General features: G+C 39.5%; 1 protein-coding gene and 2 pseudogenes across 2 annotated transcripts; 1 reads left to right on the top strand and 2 right to left on the bottom strand.

Moving 5' to 3' along the window:
- Positions 1-2,183: 2,183 nt before the first annotated feature.
- Positions 2,184-3,103, top strand: LOC120287438 (annotated as a pseudogene).
- Positions 3,104-8,425: 5,322 nt separating this feature from the next.
- LOC104448817 lies at positions 8,426-11,828 on the bottom strand (annotated as a pseudogene).
- Positions 11,829-18,034: 6,206 nt separating this feature from the next.
- LOC104448824 (low-temperature-induced 65 kDa protein) lies at positions 18,035-21,174 on the bottom strand. Of its 2 annotated transcripts, none has more exons than XM_039300956.1 (5): positions 20,984-21,174; positions 20,633-20,863; positions 20,130-20,516; positions 18,497-19,696; positions 18,035-18,388 (listed from the first exon to the last, which is right to left on the bottom strand). In XM_039300956.1, the coding sequence occupies exons 1-5, from the start codon at positions 21,054-21,056 to the stop codon at positions 18,342-18,344; spliced, it is 1,938 nt and encodes a 645-aa protein (XP_039156890.1). In that variant the 5' UTR covers positions 21,057-21,174; the 3' UTR covers positions 18,035-18,341. The 2 variants fall into 2 exon arrangements, with proteins under 2 accessions (XP_039156890.1, XP_010061041.2); XM_010062739.3 differs by having other exon boundaries at positions 18,035-18,418; positions 20,984-21,168.
- Between the last annotated feature and the right edge of the window lie 44 nt (positions 21,175-21,218).

Here is a 21,218-nt window from a genome sequence, read left to right on the forward strand (position 1 = left end):
CTAATCAGTGAGTAGTGGTCATTCTCCTAGTCAATTCATCAGCTAATTTATCCTAGCCTTGAGCTTGCTTCTAGGGAAGTGGGTATGCATTTGGTTCAACGTTCTCAAGTGCTTTCGACCTCTAAAACCCTTTGAAAAAATATTGAACCATTTGAAAATCATTTTTAATGAGCTTTCAAGTGAAAGTTAGTATTGAAAAGGCTGAAAATCCAATATTAATAGAGACTAGTATTTGGCCAAATATCAAAGCTCGTTTTTTTTTTCTCCAGTATAATGGGTTATGTGCTGTCTAACAAGATGATTGGCAAAAGGAAAAGCATGATTTTCTTCAGAGCTTAAGCCGGATATCATTATTAGCGAAGACTAACATCATTGATTCAGGCCGTGGAGGTGCTCGTGTCCCCCAAATAGCCTCAACAGTTTCAAGCCCTCAAGTTTTATCTGGTCCTTCAGGCATGGAGATTGTAGCTGTAGCTGTAGCAGACAAATCGATTCTTGAGAATGGCTTGCCATTTAAAGTAATGAAAGTTTGGTTTTTATTTATCTTTAATAGTTATTGCTGCTCATTACATCTTTTTGTTTACTAGGCATTGAATTTGTGCTGGGGCAGTTCTAAGATTCTAACATAGAAGCACATCATGATCACAGTTTATTGTTATTTACCTGCCAGCTGGCACCGTTAGCATATGTATTCGAGAAACTTACCATTAGTCATTATTTGTACTTCTTGTTCTCTGCCTTGTAATGGTTGTGTTATGAGGGTGTTTGTTAGATTTATGATGCTGTGTATATATTTGTATTGATGCTCTTTCACTAAATCTATTCGACTTTTGCATGATATGGGCATAATCTCTCTCTGTTATTGTTCAAATTTCAACCCACTATTGCTTTCAAGTGTGCTTATGAAAGTCTGGGTATTAATACATCTAGGGGAAAATCGGTCAGTATGCAGAAAATATGGCTTCTCATTCAGGTGTGGCTCTGTAAATCTTCTTAACTACTTCTCCATGCCATTTGAAAGCTCCCTTTTTCTTCTTATGCCATAGAGATGTAATGGTTTGTGCAATAATTTGCTTGGCACTTATGGATGTTCGGTGGAACGTTTCAAAGAAGATGTCATTGGTAATTGGTGCCAGGCGGCACCTTGAGTGGGGGCATGAGAAGTACATTATGGACATGATACAAAGTCATCCTGCACAAGTATGAAGTCATTGTTTTTACCTTTCTTGACATTTTGGTTCCATGAAACTTCTATGGCAAAAGCTTTTTGTTTATGTTTAGACTCAAAGTAGAATTACTGCTTCGGTCTTATTTGGAGATAGCTCTTGCTTGCATCATATAGTAATCGAACTTGACCTTTTTGAAGCAGTATTCAAGGAGCTGGAGCTCTCCTTGTCCAGCTTGTCTCTAACATATTTCAAGGCATTAACATATTAAGATGTATTTATTGAGTTTAGTGCTCATTATTTTGTCCTCCTGCTCTTTCTAGGCTGCTCTCGACTTTGATGTTGGTGATGCTCAAAGGCAGCCACCTGTTGACACCATGTCACAGCAAGTTATGAATGCTTCCCTTTTGTATTCCATTTTCTATTTTGGTGGCGAAGTCAATACCATAAGAACGTAGAAATTTGGTGTATCATGATGAAGTCCTCATTTTCGCTGGGGCGCTGCAGTAAATAGAAACTGCTGATGATTTATGGAGATTCAGAGTCTTTTGGTTGAGATGACGGTGACTTATGTTTCAGCTATCCTGTCTTTCGGTATATGAACTATTAGAGGAAGAAAAATATTTAAGATGAGAAGTATTTTGTTTTGTTTTTTATGTTAAGAGGGTGTTTTTAGGCTGTCCTATTTTCTTGGGGATATTGCTGATTGCAGTTGCTTTATAAGCACAGAATCCTATGCCTGTAGCTGACTTATTTTACACTTGTCTTGTTTCAACAGATATACTTTTGCTTGAGAACTGGGTATGACAATGAAGCAAGAGACGTTGCCTTGTCATCCCGTAGTGCACATCAGTTTGCACCTCTGATACTATTTGTTTACTGCCTAAATGTACTGATTGTTGTTCTTCCATAATGGTTACTTGTTATTGGCTGCTCACAGAATGGATAAATAATGGAGGTATGGTTTCTACTGAGACAGTGGCTACTGCTTCAGAAGAATGTGAAAAGTTGTGAAGAATGGGTGATCAGGTGGGTCGAGCTACGTATGATAAGAAAAGGTTGTTACTATATGCCATGATATCTGGTTCTCGAAGGCTTGTCGAAAGGCTGCTGAGAGATCTATCGGCACTTTTCACCACCATTGTGGTTTAAACTGTCAGCCATCAAGGAGTTCCCTCTGGGGGGTTCATCTGCTATCCTTAGTGAGAGTTCAGTCCCCTATAGTTTAGAGGATTTGCAGGCTTACCTAAATAAGTTTGCAGTATCATACTATACCAAAAATGGGAAGGAGCCTCTTGTATACCCATATATCTGCTCCTAAGCATCCAGTTCCTACCCGATATCCTCTATTTGTCTAAAGAAGCAGGAGATGAAGGGTACAACAGTGGTGCCACTCACATAGCTATCGTGCTTGCTGACCATGGCGTCCTTATGGAAGGTACATGGGCAGGATCAAAGTTTGGTGTAATGGATGCTTATGCAGAAGCATCTAGCATGATTCGACAGCATGGTCTTCATATTTACGTCTTTCAAATATTATGCACAGGCTGCTGCTGCAGTGGGTGGTGGACGACTATTTTGGATTGGAAGGGAAAATGCAGATCAGCAGACACAGAGAAGTTGATGCTGAAACAACTCCTCACAGAGCTGTTATTTCAAGATGGTGGGATTTACTTTTGGCTTGGTTCAAGAGGTTCTGGGGAAGAAGGTGAATTGATAAGGTTTATACTGGACATAAAAACAAGGCAACAATTTATGCTTGAAGCTGCTCAGCAGTGCTTGGAAGCTGGGATATATGACAAAGTATGGTCTTTCTCCCCGTTTTCCTTCCTGTGTAAAATTTACTTAATGTTGGACTGTAGTGTTTCCAATCGTATCACTGAACTTTGACTTCAATCGCCCAATGTCAGCTAATTGCTGACATGGTGGCCACGTGACCATGTGTATACTACATCAGTACTTTGCTTGAAAATTGGCTGGATTTTGGTCAAAGTGCATAAATTGTAAAGAAATAAAAAGTTCTGGACATGAGATGATCAAAACTAAAGTTCAGCGAGCTGTTAGCAAAATCCACTCAAGTTCAGTGACTGCTGATGGAATTTTCCCTTTCTCCTATTGCTTTTATGGAGTCACAAGTGAAATAAGTTTTCAATGAACCTTTGAGAGCCGAAATACTTTGATTGACTGTGTTTGTTCAGAAATTATCTTTTTGAGGTGATTCATGTTCTGCTGATCATTGTTTCATTGGCTACCCAATAACAAAAGTAAATGTGTTGTGATATAATTTATTGAGTTGGAACAAATTTTTATACGTATAGGGAGGGAGGGAGGGAGGGAGATCATTTCGCTTGTGTAAATAAATTAGCAGTAGTTCATTTTCTTATTTACTCTACTTTAGTTCACTCTTTATGTGTAGCTTTTCATCGAGATCTAAATTTTCATCTTCAATATTGTTCCATTTATATCATCCTCCATTGCTAAATCTAGAATTTTAATGGATATTTCATCTTGGGAGAATATCGAATCAAGTATGGTCTTAATACCTTTTTCCTTTGCTGATTGTTTCCTTTAATTAAATCAGTCAATAGAGATTCTGAAAAGGATTGGGGCGTTCTCAAGCCTTTCAGACTCGATGTGCTCTTTGACGCGGACGGTTGGATGGTGAAAGCCAGACAGCTGGCTTGATTCATTCTGGAAACGAGATTTCGGAGACCTACAAATACAGTCCTGAAATCAGGTAATCTCTTGGTTGGATGATGACGTTCTCAATCCCCTAGATTTTGCACTTTAATGATAAGAAGAATATAGAAAATGAAATGGCATAAAATCAACATCTTTCACTATAATACCTGCAAGGCAGCAAAATGGCTAGGAACAAATGATGAGAAATCTAGAGTTTCACTCTCACTCTCCAGTGAGATCCTTCTGTGGTGCAAAGCAAGAACTCAATGGCATGTTTCTCTAATCTCCAAGGTAGAATAGCTGAACAGAACATGCCTTCGCATGCCAATTGCTTGCCACCTTCTGGTTTGACTACCCCGAATTTCATTCTTTACAGCAGTTAAATCCTCCTCAGCATTATGAGCAACAGTTGGTTTGACTACCAACAGTTCTGGTGCTGGTCATCATGTCAATAGCAGACCCTGTTATCAAGCCAATGTAACATAAACGGCAACATCTCAAGAAGTGTGAAAGTTCAATCTCAAGGCGGCAGCTAAACTAGAATCTTAAAATCGAAACAAGGTAAGATCAGCGAAACCAGAATCTTGTGAACCCGTCAAGTTATGAGCAATGCGATCAGCCATGTTAAAGTAATCCTTCGCGTTGCGCAAGGCGGCAGCTAAATTGGGGAGTGAGACTGGAGGAGCTTTTGGTCAGAGGTGGCAAAGGCAAAGACGGCAGCGTGGTTCGTTGGATGAAAAAATAGAAACCTTCCCAGAAAAGGGATGCTAAAAAATAGTTCAGACGTAGAGGCGACAACGGTGGGGTCGTCCCATCCAAGAATTGTAAGTTACTTTGGTCAATTGGTATGTGTTTCTTCATAATTGTTGAATTCATTCATCCCAGGATGCTCAAAAGAGTTTGATGACCCCTATACAACAGAATACACAATTTATTTACATTTTACTAAACAAAATGTCAAGGTAAATATGTCTCAAAAGAGCCAGGGGCAGCGAACAACGAAAATAAAAATGCTCTATTCAGACATCGTGGTTGCTCTGATACGTAGTAGGTCTATCACCAACTAGCTGTGAACATGTAAAAATTAAGCATATGATTGTGTCACTAGTCATCTTACTCTTTTCTCATTATAATAGCATAACATAGTGCTCCCATCACTTTACATGAATAGGCCGGATGCATCTTTCCCATTTTAAATTCAACTCAGATCTCTAGCTTCTTCCTTGACCAATACAATTATCCATTTCATATCCCAACAATCACAAAAATTTCATTTGCTCTTTGTAAATTGGGCATTGCATTGACATGACAAACATTAAAAAATACAAAAGCCTCAAAAGACACTAACATTATAGTTTTAGTGAGATAAGATCATATGAGATGCGGCATTACTTGCAAATTTTTTATTCTAAAACTTCATACCATGCACCCACCATCGTATGTTATAAACCATCAAGAATCGCTCCCTAACAAGAAGATAATTTCACATAGAAGCTAAAAGTGATAGACATTCCAAGTAGGGCTAAATTATGGTTCCATAAGAGAAAGCGCAAGTTATACCTAACTCAAAATGGTTTCATGAGATCTATTATGATACTCTAACATCTATTCAGAAGAAACCATTAACAATAAACATTACAATATTAACAACAATATGAGATAACATTAGGATCTAAAATGATTTCATAATAAGCACCTGATTAGTGAATGGCAAATATCCATTCATATTCCCTGGCGGCATAATATATGGGTATTGCATCTACATAAAATAAATGATATGTTATCTATAGTTGTAGAAAGGCACAGTCCATTATAGATAAATTAATACATCAAACTAATAAATAAACTTGATTGGAAAATGGGCAAAACCCATTCATTATCCCTGGAGGCATGAAACATGGTGGCTGCTGCACCTATATAAAAAAAAATTAACAAATTAGTAAGATGTCAATACAAATCGAGAACTAATAGCAATATACCTAACCGCAAAAATTTAGATTTACTGAAGGACCGCCGACATTACTAGGATAAAAGGCACTTCGAAATTGATTTGAATTACTCAAATAGTCTGGAAAATGAGTTTCATTATGTGTCACTTGGATAGCCAACTCTACATCACAAAGTAATAAATATGTTAATTAGTATTATATAACATAAGCAAAGAAATTAACAATCACATCAAGTAGAATAACACCTGACTCACCTCGACTTTCTATTCGCGTGGGGGTGTTCCTTTCTTAGATTTTTTATTCTTTTTATCACTTGAACCTTTAAACCTTCTATAACTTATTCCATTTCCTTTCCTTCGAATGGAGACCAAAACTGAAATTTCATAAGAATCCTCAATATCATCATCGTCATTAGCGATAGCATCATTAGTGACACCCACACTTGCTTTATATGATGCAATTTCAGCTTTCGTTTTTTTCATGTTTGTCCTCACTATAGTCATAGTATTTATATCTTTGGCTCCCAAACTCATCAATTCAAAACATTCTTGCATTAACATGGAAAACCGATTAAATTTAAATGGACCCGAAAACATTTTATGACATTCATCATTCACAATTCCTTATTTGGCACCCTTGGTCCATATTTTCAAAATATAAGAAGATGAAATACTCGTAACTGATATGTCATTAATCAACATTTTCAAGACATGGCGACACAACCACCCTTTCAATTCAAATAATTTGCAATCACAAAAAACTGAAAACTTTACGAGATTATATCTAATAACATTTTCACGTTCAATCCCTGAACACTTCAAAGTATATAAATAAATTGATCCATCGAATGTAGTACTTGAACTTTGCAAAAATTCTACATTAAACTTCTTAAAGATGGTACGAGTATACACTGAAGCAACATGCACCAATATCCCATTTTTAGGAACTTGCAACTTAGGCTTCCCACGAGAATTATAATCATCTTGACTTTTAATTTCTCTCATATGCTTCAGTTGTTCTTCATAGTGATGGACCAATGCTATAAGAGACAATATCTTGGTCAACATATGTTAAAAGACATTATTAGTGTTCTCACTCCTTTAACTCGATGTTATACCACATGTAAATATATCACGACCAAAAGCTAAACTCCATTTATGTCTAAAATCGTACAATCTTCGAAGTCAATTGTTATTCTCAATACCCCACTCATCTTCCATTTCCCTTCAAGTAAATTCAAATTCATCCTCCGATTTGCATCTATACATAAACGTCAAGAAATATTTATCCTTAAAACCCGGCTTACGGTAAAGATCTAGAATGTTTTGATTGGCATCTTTCTCAATATGCCAAATGCATAATCGGTGTTGCGTATTCGGAAACACGATTCTAATGGCTTTTGCCATAACTTGGTCTTAATTAGTGAATATAGTCTTTGGAGCCTTGTTTCCCATAAACTTAAAAAACACCCCAAATAACCAAATAAATGACTCTATAGTCTCATATAGCAATAATGCACAACCAAACAAAATATTTTTCCAATGGTGATTAACCCCAACAAAAAGTGCATAAATCAGATTATATCTATTGGTACAATACATGATATCGAACACAAGCACATCACCAAAACAGTCATAATTTGGCTAAACTATCTCTCCAAAATAAATTTGTTATTCTACCATCTTGATCTACTTATACAGCATAGAAAAACATTGGGTTTTCCATTTGCATGCGATGAAAATGATTTAGAAGATTTTGACAATCTCCCCCACTTATGTCATTAGATCTTTTGGTCTACAAAATTTTTTGACAATCACGCAAATTGAAACCCAAGTTTTTGCTTCCTCCCGCTTCATTTGCTAAAAACTTATATGTCGAAGTCTTTCACGCAAGTTGTCCCTCAATGCTAGCTTTAATCATATCAATTATAACGTCCTTACACGATCAGATATCATTCTTTCACATCTAATCAAATGTTTCTTACCTTATCGGAATAAATGAATGATTATGCTCGGAAACATACTCTATGACTTCGTAAACACCATTGTCAACCTTAAATTTGATGCAAGCAGAACAACCACATCTAACTTCAAACCTTTCAAATTTCTTTTCTTAATCAGATGAGTTGATAGAATGCCCCTTACAATTACACACGAAAATCCATCGAGTTATTTCTTCTTTACGATTTTTTAACAAATTATCCTTCCTCACTCCAAATTCTTTGCCAATTGCGTAAGCTACATATGTGTGATATGCTTCAAGTTCATTGGAAAAAACCATTCCTATTGCAAACTCATAATCTCTTTCCATATCACGTATTACGTGTGCAAGATGGGAAGTTTCATGCTGTAAGTAAAAAAATAAAAAGTAAATAACGAAATGCTTTTACGAGCAAGATATCATCCAAAACGTTACTTAAGAAAGCAAAATAAGTTTCACATAGTATGAGTGAAGAATTATTTCTGATTTAGCCATCTGAATGTTCCTTCTCAAATAGACACCAAGCTTTCAGCTTTCTCAAAGAGCTCCAATCCCGTGAATTAAGAACCAATGTCGTTTATTTCATCTTAAGGATTGCTACGATGTGACATACCACAAAATAAATCTACCATCAAGAAAGAAAAAAAAACGTAAATTTTCTCATTTCGGTCTACCAAACTTCCCACAAATCAAAATTGAACTTATAATTTGTAATCGAGCACTACATACAAACATCTCCAAATTCTAGTCCCTCACCATCACCCCAATCCAGATATGAAAAACTCTCAATTGTCCATACCGTGGCTTTTTCATGCACTCATGCAACTCTATAGACTAAAAAGGCCATGTTAGCAGGGGACCTTGCCAGTTTTGTATCCAACCGACCTAATTAAGCAACACCATTAAATTTTGGGACTTGTATCGTTGAAAACTTGATCCCTCCTTTCTCTTTTTGGGTACTGTTGTACCATTATAATAATAATCTATAAGACATTATCTCAAACTCAAGACAATTGCAAGTAATTCTCGGCAACATCATTTATTGCTGTCAGTTGTAGTATTCAATAGATACTATGTGATGCTGCAATTGTATCGCTGCACCTTTAATATGCCACATCAATTAAGACTTAAACAATATTAAAATAAACCACATAGACAACTACCTCAAGTTTTCAACAAGTAAAAAGTTGTGCCAGGCTAATGAAAAAAAGGTTGAAAATTGAGTCACCTTTAGTGCATTTTACCTAGGCTTAAAAATGCAAAAGTCTAAAGAGAAAAGCATTTGGAAGAAAATGTGTCTTACAAAGAGGCAAAGGACAAAAAAAATGATGAGATTACACACATTTTAAAGGAAAGATGTAACAAGTGAAAAGTGAGAGCCATTTGTTTATGTGCTTGACGAAAAATTCACAATTTTTTAAAGTAAGTCACCCGAAAAATTCCTAAAAATCAGTACATCAGATTATATCATATGAGTGGATGAATGTCAAACTCAATCACCAAGTTTAACCAAGTAAAGATTAGACCCTTTCTATTTCATGCTCAGCACTGGCTGAATTTTCATCTCCCAACAACCCATAGTCGACCTTAGGCTTCTCCTGACTTCAGCGTATTACTCAACCTGCACACAGGCAAAACAAATATCAGCATGAGCCCTTAGAGAAGTGCTACCGCTCCCTAAGCAAAAAGCAAGACAAAGCAGCATTCAATACTAAAATACGTGAGAAGGTAGATGATACACACAAAAAGAAAAATCAAAGATTTATCAAAGACCAACCACTCAGGATATGAAGTGTCTCATGGTGCTTGTAGACTTAGGGAGATTGGGTTTAGGACATTCACATCTGAAGGCTGACCCGTAGGATATGTTTTGAAAAATCCAGACCCCTCACACACCTATACACACAGCAATCACAAATCAAAGTACGTTCTATTGCAGAGAGAAAACAAAATACTGACGAAGAAAATGTCATAAAGAAAGTTTCCTCTTGCCGCTGTATGTGAAAACTGAGAAAACAATGACAAGTTGGGCATCGCCGATTCAATTCACCCTAAAAATAGATACATTTTCACGTGACGGGGATATGTGCTGACTGCTGGCTAGTTACGATGAGTTCAATTGTAACTGTGGAAAAGCTTTCCTTGAGTCCTACAAGGGAAATCTCAACTCAAGACGCAGGAGATGTGAGGTCTGCTAGGAATTGGTTGGACTGTGGTCGACTGGTTGACTGTACATCGTAACGCATTGATAGACCTTCTTGGAAAGCATCTAGCTTCCCCATGTATTTAAAACGTATGTGAAAAAATTAAGCTTAGATTTCTCAGCCAACCAAAGTATCAATTTGGCTACATTGCTTACCAATCGAGTCCCTAAAAAAGGCCCTCCCCTTTAATAGCAGAGGTTTTAAAGATAGCCCTTTGGCGACTTTTAATCTTATGCAACTCCAATGCTTCAGTTATTGCAGCATCATCAAGCGCTCCAGGAAGATACTGAGAAGACCAAAGTGAATATCAGAAGAATCCCAAGGGCAAAAGAAAGAGGAAGACGTGCAAAAAAAAATTCAAGCAGTGTGAAATAGAGCGATTCATTAAGTAAACTCCAGCTCATGAGTAAGAAAAGCTTTAGATGTTGATGACTGCTGAAATCACATGGTTGCATATCAGTACAAATATTATTCACAATTGCAATTCGCTAGAAGATAGCCAAAGTAAGTACCTGCTCGTTAGCGAAAATCAGGACAACGGCCCCTTTTAACTCTTCTTCCTGCCAAAACACTAGAACTGTTAGAAGAGATGCAAGAAGTTGGTAACATCCATCAGTACTTGAGGAGTCATCCATTTCACCAATATGGACAAAAATAAAATGGCCTTGGGTAATTGAGATTCATTGTTCTAATGTCTAGGGTCTAAGCTACAACTTTTCAATGGCAAACTCTGCACATTTGGTAAAAAGAACTTCTGAGACCTCGAGTCATTGCTAAGCTTTTAAAATGTAAGAGGACTAACTATAAGCTGGATTTGCCATGTTTTGAATTATCATAGGTTGCAAATACGAAAACGCTCCATGAATGATCCTTGAGACTCCTAATTGTCATAGAAAAGCAAGAGATAAGTGAATGCGCTTTTGAAATTTCCATCCTAGCAACTGAGACTTAAGTTTTTCCAAATACTGTTAATGAACTATCAAACCATAGTGATGATCACCTAGAAATGCTGACATGGATAATATTGACCTCAAAGGTCTTCATGTCACGTTTGACTAATTGCTAAGGTTTAAATTACAAAATTCATGCAATTGGATGTAATTTTCTCCAAAATGGTAAAGAAAGTTATATAAGAGAGAGAGAGAGAGAGAACAATTTGCTTTCGCAAAGAAAAACAAAAAATGATTTTTTGGAAAGGTCCATAGCCATTCCTAACCCTAAGGAGACAACAGAAAATAAGGTAATTGCACCTCAACTTTGAACACGTCTTATTATGCACCAAAAATCCCTGTAAAGAAGAACAATTAGTTACATCACTCAGCTTTTGTTAGAATGAGAGCTCTCTCTATTTACCCCCTCTTAATGCAGATGGATGCAAGCCTGTGTGCTGTCTTTTATTTTGCATCATACTGCAAGCTGACTTCAGATTTTTTTAGCTCTAATTTTTCTCAATTTTAATGGTAATTGTGTATGACTAGATAAACTTTCAAAAAATTCTAGTTTGGGAACTTAATCAAACATGATGTGTCAATATATGTTGTTGATGTCCGTCCATGTAAGCATTTTCATATATTTAATTAACTCATGACTGACATATTTAACAATTGATGTACTTAATTGGGAAATTCCAGCAAACTCAAATTGAAGTCAACTAAACAGGGCACATACTTTCCATGCATTTATCCTGAAAAATGAAGAGGGGATACCTCCAAGATAGCATGAAATTCTTATTTTGCTATCACAAGCCTATCAGTGTCACTTGAATCAACCACATGGATGATGGCTTGAGTGTTGGGGAAATAGCATCTCCAACATGGCCTGGACAGGTCATAATTTTGGGTGTTCATAAAGAGAATTGATTACATGTATACCAAACAATTCTTAAACAAATATTGACAAAATTACAAAAGCCAGAGATATTAAGAATATAATGGCATGGCACAACGACATAGCTTTTGGCCTATTTTGATCTCAGGAGTGAATACAAAGACTTTGTAATATTTGACAGTTTAACAAATTCAATGTACGTAAAAGCCATGGTATTTTCATTTGTTCGATACAGTGACACCTTAAATCAGCAAATTGTCGACAAGAAAAAAAATCAACTTGATTTGGATCCATAATCAGCAGACAAAAAGATTCAACAGGGCCATTCAAAGAATCTAAAGAATTTTCATCCGTAAAATGTTCGCTTATGTAGGAGTAGATCCCAAGTACTGTAGCCTGGATTTCACAGAACAAGCATGCCAAGCTTTCTCGCATTGCTGCGCTTAAAATCAGAACTTTCTCGCATTGCAGGGAAGCAATTGGAGAGGAGCATTCAACAACAAACAATGATGTCTTTGGATTGCACGATCAGCTCAGAGAGGGACTGAGAAATGCAACACCCACCCAAAGAAAAGAAGCATGACAGGATAGAAGAACACTTAGGAATGCTTGTGAAACAAATATAAAACAGATTTACTCATTTGAGTTCGCTAGCATGAATATAGTCAAGGGATCGCACTAATGCTTAGTACTGTTAAAATTCAAGTTTGACAAGTCAGCATCTATCTCTACAAGTCTCCACCTGCACTCCAAAACCACTAAGAGTTAATGGCCAGAAAGCCTAACCATACCAGAATAACAGCCAAATCTTTCCATCTCAGATGGATAGAACATAATTTTAGAGCCTTTAGACTCATTATTCAGTAAGAAGAAAGTTAATCATCTTTACAACAATCAAAAAGTATGAAATCCAACTTTCCAGATATCATAACTCTCCCTACAAACAATTAGCACCATAAAGATGGCCAATGTCAAAACTAAAACAAAATTCACCCGTAATCAACGCATGAGATGGACAAAAGAGCTACTGAACATGTCTAGTATCACCAGATTATGATCGAACCTGTCTTGCGGTCGCAGATTTAGGGCTTCTCGAGGGACCGCTTCGAGCAGAGCGGAAAGCAAGTCGTCGACCGAAGATTTGACGAGATAGCGGAGCGATTGCTTCTCGGTCCCGAGTCGGGGGACGGAGAGAGGCGAGAAGAGAGAAGATAAAGAGGAGAGAGAAACCCAGGAGAGGGAACTCCCGCCCGCGCTCTGATTTGAAGTGGGACGACGAGCAGCGGCAGACAGGTGTCACTCTCTGAATGGTTCAGATTAAAAATAAGGTGAAGCTTTGTGCAAGAAGGGCTCGTTCTCTCGTTTGAAGAGGTCAACAGTAAGTCCAATGCAATGCCAGGGTTAGCGAAAGTGGGGACCACGACGGGGCTGGCCTAAAGGGCTTTGAATGAAATGTAAAGACTGTTTGGTAAATTTTGCTTTGAAAAGCAACTTTGAGAGAAATGCTGTTTGGTAGAAAACACATTTGAAAAGCCCATTTGGTGAATAATCTAAATATTTTAATTTTTATTTGTTTAAAATTAAAAAAAGAATGTTTACGACTTTTTTTAATTTATATTTGACAACAATGTTAAAGATGTGTAAACAATTTTATTAAAATTAAAATTCTTTTTTTTTTTGCTAAATAATATCAAATGGAAAAAATTTACGTGCTCTCTTTCTCAATTACAATAAGAATACTTTCATTACAATAAAACCATGATAACATATGCTTTGAGGAAAGAAGCTCATTATCCTTAAAAATTACAAATATCCTTAATTATTTTATAAATTCATAGTTATTTGATCACGTAAACGTGCCATATCAGATGCTACATCATCATTTGCAGCATTACCCTCCCCATTTACATCATTAGGATCCGTTGTATATAAATTGGGATCCAAATCTACTCTAGTAAAATGTGTATCATTCATGGCATTTCTTCGTATATAATTGCCAGTAGCAACATTTGTTACTTGCAAGAATGAATAATCTCGCAGAGCAAAGAATGCAGTGGAAAATGCGAATCCAAGTTCGGTTGAGGTATCTAGTAATGCTTTATCTACTCTAGAAAAATTTCACTTTTTTTTTAATAAATAATGTGATGAAGGATTCTCGATTCATTTGCATTTCCTTTTTTTTTTTTTTATGGTTGATTAATTACTATTGAACATAAAAAAGATCATTATTGAAAATTATGCAGTGCCTTTATTTTTGAGGTACGAAAAATATCGTGGTCTCCTCTACGGTGAATGTGCAAGTGGGAAAAATTACTTAATCAGTTTTAAACTTTTCAATTTTACTATTTTAGTCTTAAACCTTTGCGTAACATTCTAGTATAGTTCATCCAACAAATTTTCATGGAAATTGATGACGAGATAGTCTAGTCATCATCAGCCTTGCTATACAGCATGATATTACCACATTAGTAATTTCAAGTGAAAATTGATCAAAAAAACTACATTCCAATTTCGCACAAAAGTTCAAGACTAAATTGACAAAAATGAAAAGCTTAAAACTAAATTGGAATCTTTAAGACTGATTGATTGGATAATTTTTCTTTTCGGGAGAAAGACCGACAACGGCCTCGATGCTTGCTGCACGAAGCATGACGCTTGGGTTCAAGCCAAAGCAACGAGTTTCGACATCAATATATCCAGCTTGTTCTTCATCAAATCACTTGATGACTAGTCGTTGGCCCCCCACATCCGCATGGACATTTTATGACGATGAATGCGGGATAGCTTTTCACCGGTGAACGGTAGCTTTACACGTCTATAGATGAAGTAAAAATGGCGTTAAGGGACCAACAGGTCAAAAGAAAGAATAGACACCAAATGTGGTGAAAACATCTGAGTAAAATTATTGTGCCTGCAAAGGCTATAGTGTTTCTCAATTTCACTACACCATCTCTTCATTCACAAGCCAACTGTAATTTATGCTCTGAGGTTTCGGGGGAGGAGATTGTGCGGGATCAAATGACTCATGTTAGCTATAATATCAACATTTGCTTTTATAACAGAAAGTGCATATCTAGATTATCTCTCTCATTGACCGTTCTAGGACAATAACATCACAAATATTTTGGCTTGTCAAATGTAACAATCGACATCAATGATGAAGAAATCATATTGTTGGATGGTTTAATTTGAACTTTCATTTATAGAAAAGGTCATATCGCCCACATAAACATATGGGAGTTGTAACATTGAGTCCTGAGGGGTTCGTGCAGACAACTCTCTTAAGTCAGGAGTGCAGCCAAAACTTACTGAGCTGCATGGCCAACTTCAAGAACTCCGGAGGGCGAATGTTTGAAGGAAGTAAGAGCTAAGTTGAGGATGTCATCGACATCCTCTCTTGTCACGGAAGCTGCTTTGCTTGCCGGAATATACCTCCACAAGCCCTGAATCTCTTTCCTTGTTCAATGGACATATCAACTCGGATCCCTCCACCTCACTTCGCGATCACCCCTCTCTTTCAACTTTTGTGCTCTGTCTTTGTCTTTTCTCGTTCTGTTGCAACAAATGGGAAAAAGAGTAGAGAGTATTGAAGGTGCCTTTGTTTTCCTTTCCTGTAGAATTGGAAGATTAATGGAAACTGACAAGGGACTTCAATTATAACTGCAGAAAACAAGAACATGAAGTGGCCAGAGAGTTCAAAACACAAGATCCACGTACAAATATAGAACGCCAAATATTGTGAATTGAACATATTACCCTATACTTCCATACTTAAATTAATTAATGTTAACATTATCATGATGAGGGGGAACGGACTTGATTTTACCATAAGGGCGACCAAGAAAGACATTTCAATCGTTGACAAACAACTGTGACCTTTAGTGAGCATCCGTAGTAGCTATTAAAAGAATTATGGTCGAGACTCACATATGTGTCCTCTGTTTCTAATGTTAGGATGTTCAATCTTCGGCATTAGGAATCACGTAATTATGGTTGATATTTTCCTCAAGTTCATAAAAACCCAACTGAAGAGACATGGAACATGTGATGTGTAATTTGCCTACATTAGCCATTACTTAAGTGGGCCTAGATCCCAACTCCCATCTCTCTCTCTCGTGCAAAGGAGAAGAAGATGATGACGATGATGCAATCAATTGGGGTAGGGGCAATAAGAACAGAAACTGAAACAAACGCTTTTTCTTGTTGCGACTCATGAAGTTGTTATGTCAAAGGTTTGGCGGTTTCATGGTTCCTTGCCCCCAACAACCCCTCCTTTCCCTCGACGGTTAACAACCTTTTCCTTAAATCCTTCCCCCCACCGCATCCCTCTCCCCATCCTTGCCATCCATATATGCTAACTTGGTTCGGTCATTTCAACGAACACATGATAAGCAGCAAGTTGGGATTAGTAACAGCGCATCAAAGTCCGAGGTGCCCAAACTCTCAAAATAGGAAATTGCACACCGTCATCCACGGTTAGGCTCTGTGCTCAAGCATGCGATCCAAGTCGAAAAGACGTAAAAAAACAAACAACCGAAAACGGGAAAAAAATCATCAGCGCAAGCCGACGCACGCAACAAAGCATCAGATTGGAACTAACGACTAAGCACAAATCAGCAATTCCAGCAACCGTGAACGTCACGACAGACGGCAAAAGACAGAAAAAGGTAAACCTGAAGCACGGCATCTCTAGTCCCCAGCCACCGGAGCCAGGCAAAAAAATGCACTCAATGACAGGGGAGGGGAGAAAAACCACGAGAAATGAAGGAGAAACCCTACGAACCGTGAGAAACGCTGGACCCACTCGGCGATTTGCGGTACCCGCAGGAGCTCCTCCGCCGGCCGCAGTCCAAGACCTCCCTCCTTCCTCACCGGGAACACCGGGCTTCGGGAGCGAGGGGGAGAGAGGAGAGACGAACTGCAGAGGATGAGCAAAAGAAAAGCGCAGTCGAGCAAGAAGAGGTTGTCGCGAGGGAGAGAGCGACGGAAGGGTCAGAGCAATCGAGCAAGAAGAGGTTTCGCGAGGGAGAGAGCGACGGAAAGCGATGGAAGGGAGGAGTGCGAATTAGATCTAGGGTTTTCTTGTTTTCAAAATGGGCAACGTTGGGTTTTCAAGAAAATTTTGAGGGTAAAATAGGCAACGTAATATTTTCATTAAATGAAGCCTCAGCATTCCGAAAATGCCGAAAGCTCAAGGCTGGTGGAGACCAGCCTTGAGCTTTCAGCATTCCCAAGGGCTTGCTTTCATTTGAAAGCTCCTTAAGATTGGTTGCCAAACACTCAAAAATTAGCTGAAGGAGCTTTGGGGGCTGAATGGGCTTTCTAAATGCCCATCCAAACGCACCCTTCACCACCTTAGCGCCCTGCAGCGAGAGGAGTAAGAAGAGAGTAGAAAGAAATGATGGGTCACAAGAGAGATGAGAATGGTGCTGCAAGAGCCAATTGGAATGATAGAAGAAGGAGAGTAGGACCTACAAGAAAAGAAAAATAAGAAACAAAAATAAAAATAAGTGTGACCGAACAAAAAGTAAATCACTTTTGTAGAGTTGTAACAGAAGTAGTGAGTCACATGAAAAGATAGTATGATCAAAATATAAAAATTAGATATATATATAAGCCAAAAAAAAATACAAAAAATACCATCCTTGATATCGCAAATTTAAATTGATATTGAAGTGGACTAAACTTCACTTATATTGAATCGCGAATTTAAATTGATATTGAAGTGGACTAAACTTCACTTATATTGGATCTACATACCAAAAACAAAGAAACTTAGAGAACTCTCATAAATTTAGGTGAGTACATGTTAGAAAAAAAATTGAAGGCTTTGGAGAGATGGTTCGTCGAGTGTAATTTTAAGTAATTAGGAAAATCAAGAGAAAAAAAAAATCATGCAAATACAAAATCCATAGAACCAAAGCAAATTTAATATATATATGAACTACTTATGTATAGGCGGTCTTTTTGGATATAGGAACATGTAAAAGGAAGAATCAAGTTATCATCATCTAGAAATACAATAAATTAGATAACTCGGCAACATAAAAATCACGAGATCGATCTTCACAATTCAATGCAAGGGAGGATAAAAGCCCTTAGATGAGCCATAACATACCCATTGATACTATGCTAACAGACATCTTCGTTCTCACTTCACTGTTGTCGCATGGATCTTTCGACAACGGAAGAAACTGAGTACATCTTTAAGTGGCTATAAATCGACTTGAAATGAAAAAGTTGAGATTCGATTTCGTGAGTTTTGATTCGCCTTATCAACCCAAACCCTCCAATCATCCACTTTAATACCAGCAGCCAAGTATCTAGACAACACATCCAACGCAATCCCCCTTTAACAAGAGCATCGTGCAACATGTTATTTTAGTAAAGCATGAACCGGGAAAGATCCCCGGCTCTGCATTCACAGGTAATCCGTTCCACAAACACAAATCTTTTCAACGCACATTACAACCTTCGAAAAAGCTAAAAAATCCACACACGCCGACACTGAGAAACCCCTTCTCTTTCTTCCATCAGTTGCTGGACTCTTGAAGTCTCCTCTCGCCGCCGTAATGTTCATCTGCAGCAGAAGAAACAGCTTCGCTCTCATCTGCAAGAAACGCACAAAATCACACCAAGCCAACAAATAATAAAGCAACGCAAAGTTTTGAGTTCAGCCTGGCATTACCATGGCGGGCCGGCTGCTGCTGAGCCTTCGAATCGTCGGTCTTCCCAAGCCATGAGTTTACCGTTCCTCTCAGCTGGTCTACTATGGCCTTCCCTGGAGTGCTCAACTTCCCTTCGTCCTCCTCCCCCAGCTGCTTCTTCACTTCCTCCGATTCCGTCACCTTCACCGCTGTTGCTGCCTCTGCCCCCGGCGCAGTCTTCTTCTTGTGCAGAGCGCTCGATATCACCTCCGACAGTGCCTTGTCCTCCTCCCCTGGCTTCAGCTTCTCCGCCAAGTATTCCCTCACCGACACCCCCTTATCCTGGTTCTGCGCCCCTGCCACCTCTCCCGGTGCCTCTGTGCGCTGGCCCATCGTCAAGCTGGTGACCTTCGAGATCACAGGGCTCAGCTTCTCCGTCACTGTTGCCGTTATGCCCTTTCCCTGCTCCTTTGCAGGCGGATTTCCTCCTGGACCGAGAGTTTCTGCCTCCCCTTCTTTTTTTGCATATCCAAGCTTTGATGCCACTGTGTCCTTGGCGGAGATTGCTTTGTCAGCTATTGCCGAGATTGCTCCAGTGTAGCTGCTCTGTTCCGGAGGTTTGCCACTAGCTGCGGTGGTCTCATGTGCTCGAGGCTCGGATTTGGTGCCACTAGAGTCGTGAGAGGTGGTTGTGTCACCTTTCTCACCATAGCCAAGCTTAGCTGCGACAATGTTCTTTGCTGACATTGCTTTATCTGCAATTGCGGAAGTAGCGAATGATACTTTTCCAGCGTAGCCGCTTTGATCAGAAGGCTTCTCGCCCTGAGAGTGTGTCTCGCTTCCAGTAGCATCAGAGTTCTTTGGGGACTCTCTTTCACCGTATCCGAGCTTCGAAGCCACCAGATTTTTCGCCGAGACCGCCTTCTCAGCAATCGCAGATGTAGCAGAGGATAGTTTCTCTGTATAACTCCCAGGGCTCGAGGGTTTGTGCTCTGTTTGGTCGCGAGGATGATCCTCAGGCTTCGTGACATCCACTCCCATTGAAGTGGTGTCGGTCTCCATGGATGTTGCTTCAGGAGAGAATTGACCGTGGTTTCCCATCCCAGCGGGTACGTTCGAGATATAAGCGTGGGTCTCGGCAGGTAAGCTCTGACCTGTGCCTGATTTTGGCCCTGTTTCATCGTGCACCGTCATCTTTCCAATGGAAAGAATGACTGGCGAAACATCAGCTTCCTCTCCACCTACATGGGAAACAACTTAACGGTCACATTGAACTGAACAGCCACAAAGCACGCATTTGCGTTGCAATTCTTGGCGGAATCTGTCAGGAGACCGGCTCAGAAATTGATATTCAAATTCACAGCCAATTATCATCATAAACCTCGTTCTTTATGTGCAGATTCAATTTCTACGTGTACTAGGATCGCTTAACGACAAACACTGCTTGAATAAACTCGAGTCTGGTTTGTAAAATATCAAATTGGCTCAAGAATTTTCCCTGTGAAGATCTAGCATCTACTCAAGAACCCGTGCAACAATTCTAAGCGCCACAGCTCTTTCCACTACCAACTTACCATTAACCGAACGGAGCAAACCAATTACCTAGTACTGGTTCTGGTTCCTACTGTTACTATGGCAATCTAAAACTCCACTGACATCGAAGATCTGACTTGCCTGAAGCAGTAGGATCGGTGACTTTGGTCTGATAGTTCGATGGCTCTCTCCTGCTCCCGGGCGACTGCGGGTCCACCTCCAACCCACCAGGCCTTGCCAAATTGACCGTCGGTCGGCCTTGCTCCGCTTCACTCGTCCCATGGGCAAAAGTCCTAGTCGGATCGGAAAGTTGGGTCGTCCCAAGATCACGAGCGGGAGCCGTCGACTGTGGTGTGTTTGCTGGCGCCCGAACAAGCTCTGCCTCCATCGCCCCGGTCCTTCCCAAATCAACCCTCGGCTTCCCGAATTTCTCCTCCCGCCCTGCATCGCTCGGAATTCCATGGTCCTCTCCCGTGAATAAGGACCTTCCAGTGTCCACGCCGCTCACGATCGCGACCGACTCATATACTGTTGCATCAAATTCCCATTTTACGGAATCTTTCAACGGATAATCAAGTGGTAACTACGCACTGAACACGACCGCATAAATCAATTTAAGTATGTAAGTTCCCAAAAAGACTTACTAGGGGCTCCGTGGATTTCTGGGTCCTCATCCACTTCTTCGTCCTCGTCGTCCTCCTCATCGAGGTCGTGATCGTCGGGGACGTGGCCTTCAGGATGGTCGTGGTCGTGGCCGTGGCCGTGGCCGTGGCCGTGCTTCGTGATCGTGTCCTTCAACTTCTTAGCCTTGGCCTTCACCTTCTTCAGGACCGACTTCTTCTCATGGTGGTGCTCGTTATCTCCCCCCTCCCCGGCTAAAACCAAACACAACATCACCAAATTCAGAAGGAAAAAAAACTAGAAAAGACAAAAAGGAGCAAGAAACAAGAGAAGCGAGACCAAAATGAACCGAGTCAGCATTTCTCCGAACGTACCAGAATGAAGGCCAACGGCGTTGGGGTCTTGCCCGTAGCCGTGGCCGTGAGGATGCGCGACTTGGGACTCCATGATCGCTCAGAGAAACGCAGTAGACAGTGGCCTCACGGTGAACGCAGAGGAACCGTTTGATGGTCGGTTATGTTATGGCTTCCGATAGGGACGATGGGCGGTGGGAATGTTTATAGACGCAACAGGAAAACACTCGGCCTGCCACCTCTGCATGGAGTGCCG

Source organism: Eucalyptus grandis, chromosome 1, assembly GCF_016545825.1.
Source record: "Eucalyptus grandis isolate ANBG69807.140 chromosome 1, ASM1654582v1, whole genome shotgun sequence".
Taxonomy (NCBI): Eukaryota; Viridiplantae; Streptophyta; class Magnoliopsida; order Myrtales; family Myrtaceae; genus Eucalyptus; species Eucalyptus grandis.